Source organism: Anneissia japonica, unplaced genomic scaffold (genome assembly GCF_011630105.1).
Source record: "Anneissia japonica isolate Jap-2015-1 unplaced genomic scaffold, ASM1163010v1 scaffold288226_len153066_cov224, whole genome shotgun sequence".
NCBI lineage: Eukaryota > Metazoa > Echinodermata > Crinoidea > Comatulida > Comatulidae > Anneissia > Anneissia japonica.
This window is the reverse complement of record NW_022717227.1, coordinates 95,580-100,977: the sequence shown is the minus strand read 5'-3', so window position 1 is coordinate 100,977 and position 5,398 is coordinate 95,580. Positions and strand designations below refer to the sequence as shown.

Here is a 5,398-nt window from a genome sequence, read left to right as displayed (position 1 = left end):
GTGTATAAGAGACAGTATATATATATATTATATATATATAATTAATTTAAGATATATATGTATATATATATTTTAATGTTTTAAATATGTTACGTTACTAAAATATTATATATTATTATTGCTTTATATGTATGTATATAAGTACAGTATTAAATTTTACATTTTTTTATATTTTATTTATATTGTTTATTAATTTGTATAGAATGTATATAATGCATTAATATTATTTAATATACTGCAGTTAATAGCGTAAATATTACATATATAAAAATTAAATAATTTGTTCATATATATTTTGTTGTTATATATTTATATTGTTGCCATATATTTATTATATATTTATATTTATTATTACCAGTGTTAACAATAATAATTTTTAACATGTATAACGACTAATGAAAAATGCATATTTATAACACTAAAGCTGATCATAGGTAACTATCACAAGTCCAGCTGCAGACCGATTCAAGAGTCTCCACTTGCTAGAAATTTTATTAACAAAATTGTAAATGTAGTAGTAGTAGGGCATAGGCCTAAGCCTAACTATGCCTAGATACACTAAGGTCGTTTAGCCAGATATGTTTACCTAACTAGCCTACCCTATAGTTTCATTAGCAATAGTCCTACTACTTAACTACAGTAGCTACAACATGGTTTTTTTTTTAAACTTTTTACTTGTGCAAATATAAAGATGTGGGTAACCCACATCTTTATTATAAAGATGTGGGTTACCCACATCTTTATATACGACCTTTCATGGATCTCGACCTGCTATGTAGGCCCTCTTTAGGCTAAACGCGCCTAGACGGTTGGAAGCGACGATCGAAGAAAAACGGTTAAGCAAGCCAAGGACTTCGCTAACTTCCATTCCTCAGTATTAAAATCCTTCCATTGATGGGCACTGTTCCAGCTTATCTCTGAAAAGATTGTAACCTCGTCTGCAGTTGGCTCAACATGAATTACACAGGAGCCGTTGAGCTTCCATGACGGCCTAGGCTCGAACATGACACGTTCTTTTTTGTTGTTATTCGCGACGTCCTCAACGAGTACAATACATTCATTATCCACCATTAACTAAAAAAAAAAAAAAAAAAAAAAAAAATGGCTCGTGTGGGATTCGAACCCACGACCTTAAAAAAAATTATAAAAAAAACTTGCCCCGTGTGGGAATCGAACCCACGATCGCTGAGTTTACTACTCCTGATCCAGCATGACTAAACGGAGGGAGGTAACCCGCGGCCCCTAAGCCATAAATGCAAGAAACCTAGTACCACACCAAGTACCAGTTAGTCAACTCTGGTCCTACTAGAAAAAATTCTTTGTATATATACACTGCAGGTTAATATTACGCTTGGTCATGGTGTCAAAAATGGGCCGTGGGCCAAGAGGGTTTATATTTTGTCTAAAAATGTAGAATTAAATTTATAATCGATTTTTGATAGTTACCATCTCCATAACTTACGCACTTTTTTTTAAATAGAGAAAAATATTTGAAAAATTCATTATGCAAATTAGAAAAAAAATAGACTAATCATGTTACCGGAAACCTGGTGGGTGTGTGTTCAATTCCCACACGAACCATTTTTTTTTAAAGGCAGTTTTGTTGATGGTGGATAATGAATAGCAAACCTGGAGGCTTTGTGTTCGATTCTCACACAAATCAATTTTTTTTTTTTTTTCACACGAACCATTTTTTTTTTTTTTAAGGCAGTTTAGTTGATGGTGGATAATGAATAGCAAAACCTGGTGGTTGTGGTGGATCCAAGTGGGTGAAAGGAGAGTCGACTATTTAGCCTACTACTTATTTACACCAACCATGGTGGGCTGAGGTGGGCATGGCGACGTGAACTTCATTTTGTGCCCCCCCCCCCCACCCCGAGAAGTTCCGACTGGATCCGCCCTGTGTCTAGGGTTCAGAAATGGAGCAGAGATGGATTAGTCAGTCGGCCGACGGATCGTACGACCGTTGAGGACGCAATGAGTGCCCGGCATTACTTTTAGATTTATCCGCAGCCTTCGACACCATCGATCATGTTGTCGAAACATCGTTGGTCCGGTAAGCCTACCATGTCGATATCACAGCAGGTTCGTTCCTTAAGTTCTTTTAAAGAACGTACCAAAGGTGTACCAAATGATTCCGTACTTGGCCTGTTAACCCAATGTGATATACTGTATCTCCCCAATGCTAATATTTTACGTTCTAACAAATTAATTGCCATGTATGCCGATATTTAGGTCTATATCCTTTCAATACATCACAATCAAAAATAAAACCGCTATTAACAAACATTAAAAAGTCTCATTCTAAAATTAAGTTTCAATTAAAATTAATTATATAATACTCCACACAAAACACAAAAATGTTGAAGTAAAATCCCCTTAACCGTTCAAATCTCGGCATCATATTGATCTGACCACCACATTAATTTTGTAAATCGACCAAACTACTTTCGTAATAAAAAAAAACAAAAAAAACAAAACAATAATTCCACTAAACTTGATTAATTGCAACTCTCTTATTTTGGCTTGCCCTCCGGAGCTGATCAAATTGCAACAAGATGGTTATTTTGATGGTTTTCTCAATTCGTCGACATTTTAAAGCCTATTATTTCAGTAAAATCGTTCTTAATTATTGCGAAATGCATAGTAAGATGCATTTCCAGAAAGGTATTTCGCAATAATTAGGAATGATTTTACTGAAATAATATGAGGCTTAAAAATGTGGACGAATAGAGAAACCATCAAAATAACCATCTGATGGCAAGATGGTTAAGAGTCAACATCATCTAAAAAAATTAATAAGGCTCTTTTAATTATTCCCTAAAATCTCTGGCGCAGTCAATACTTAAAAACGAACTAGTTAAACAAATGTATCGACGTTCACAATGCAACATCTGTTAGATTATGCTCTATGTTTGAATTGCCTGTCCTTGTGGCCGATAAACTCGCATATTATTAATATTATCTGATCTCATGTACGTATAACGTACATAATATTTAATACAACAATACAGCACTACGAATATCTGTAATAATAAGTTGGCTTTGTCATCATCCCAATTTCAAGTAGCTTTAATCAACGCTGAAGTGTTCAAATAATAGGCCTAGTATAATTGAAAGATAAATGCTAGCCAGGTAAAGAGTAGCAATTAGATCGAAACAGGTTTTGCACTATTTCTTGTTCTCCGCGATCTTTTAAAGACTTAAAAGTCTTGCACTTGCTGCGTCGTACGACGGTCGTCGCACGACGCACCCAACTCTGCTCCCTGTGAGCGCTAGATGACGCGACGCCGCCGTCTGCTGATTGTTGGTGACAATCCGAACGGGATCGTCAAAAAACATTATTCGTTGCGCGCGTCGTGGCGTTGCGTTCTCCACGAAATCACGTCGGGCCGCCAACGACCGTCTGGGCGCAGTGAGAATGCCAGGCTTTATTTATATGACATTATATTAAAAAAAAGAATGATAATAAATATTATGGAAAATATATGTCCTCATCGGGATTCGAACTCAAGACTTTCCGATTCGCCGTTCTGATACACTACCACTAAGCTATGAGGATTATCAAAAAATAATGTACAACGTGCAGAGAAAATTGAAAAATCAATGCTTAAAATGTGTAATGTATTGATGGCTACCCGGGAATCACGTGAGAGCAGTCGTACATTTGTATCCCTTCGCATTGTCAAAGTGTTTAAACGGTCTACCCAAGCAATAAGTTGTTATTCGCACGGAAAATCGCGGTGGGCAGACGGCCGTCGGGCGCAATAAGTGGCAGGCTTACTAACATTATATTAAAAATAGAATGATAATAAATATTATGAAAAATATGTCCACATCAGGATTCGAACCCAAGACCTTCCGATTACCGTTCTGATACACTACCACTGAGTATTAAAAAAAAAAAAAGAAAAAAGATGTACAACGTGAAGGGGAAATTGAAAAATTTATGCTTAAAATGGTGGTATTTGATGACCATTCGCGCTGTCTAAGCAACTGTTTGCACAGTGACCATGGAAATAAGTTGTTATTCGCACGATGAACCATAGTTTGCCACGATATGTTCACATTATTATGCACATTAATTCGCAACGGAGCGGATGACCTTTGACATTATGATCACAATTAGCCAACCAATTGGAGTCCAGCTCATTTAAAAATCCAGTAAGTTAAACTTCCAATCACAAACAGACATATGTCTGTACTGAAAACTGAATTGAATGCTGAATAGTTAATAATTAAAATTATAAATGTTTAAATAGAGAAGGTAAAATTTGAAATATAAAAACATAACGAGACAGTTCGAAACAAAATTAGTTTTTGCTCTGACGTTTTTCTACAAAATGCATTGAACCAAAACATTTAAGGGTCTGCAAAAGAATTAAAAAAGATTACGTAACACTACGATTTTTTTTCCATTTTAAATGGTTTTTTTTTGCAAGTTAATAACTTATTTAAATATACAAAGTAAGCAATTTTGATATGAAATTGAATTTATAATTGTTTAGTAACCTAAAGGGACTCATGATCTTTAAAAACCACTGTGTGCTTCATATATCCATACTGTTATCAAATCCATACATTCTCGTAATAATAGGGCTTAGGCCTTCTATATTTGCAATGTTAAAGTCCAAATGAGTAGGCCTACCAACCAGTGAAGGACTGCCCAATCAGCGACTACCGCGTCATTACCATCGTGAGCGAATGCTAGGTGTACGTGTGTAAGTTTTATTTTATATTCCAGTAATTTTCAGTATAGTGGCATATATACGATTATTCTATTCAGGCCTTTACTGTATTGTTGTGTTGTATGCATTGTGTTACTAAATACGTAAGGTCTGGATGGTTTCGTGGGAATAGTAGGTTGATACTTTGATAGACCCCGTCGTACAGCAAACAGTTCTTCACTTCAATATTTACATCGCATTTCTTCCTGCTTTTTTCATGGTAAGAGTGAAATATAGAGAACTAGTCGACATGTTATTTTTGAAATTATTGTCATGTTCAACATTTCAAACCAAATGGTTGATTGTTATGCAGTAGAGCGTAGAGCGTAAACATGATCTGCACTGCACACATTGATGTGTAATGTGGTATTAACCTAGTAGCACCCTCTGGTATTAGTACCCAGATCTGGCCTGGTTAAACGTTGAAGCAGTGCATGGGGTATTGCTACACAAAGGGAAGTATTGATGAGGAAATGATTGTATCAAGCTCTTTCAAATTGTTGCAATAACGGAAGCATATTACAGTACTAGGACTAAAGTGTACATAAATAAATCATGAAGTGATGTAGTTATACTGATATGTAAAACCGTCTAGCGGTGGGCCAAATGCTATAAGTTTATATAAATTTGGAACGTTACAGAAGATGAATCTGCAAGTTCGAGAAAAAGTA

The 5,398-nt window shown here is 35.4% G+C and overlaps 1 protein-coding gene across 1 annotated transcript in view; it reads left to right on the top strand.

Moving 5' to 3' along the window:
- Positions 1 to 2,639: 2,639 nt before the first annotated feature.
- LOC117110145 overlaps positions 2,640 to 5,398 on the top strand; it is a 5,124-nt gene continuing 2,365 nt past the window's right edge. The window contains exon 1 of the mRNA XM_033252755.1: positions 2,640 to 2,667. Within this exon, the coding sequence (XP_033108646.1) occupies positions 2,640 to 2,667 (28 nt within the window). The remainder of the gene's footprint in view (positions 2,668 to 5,398) is intronic.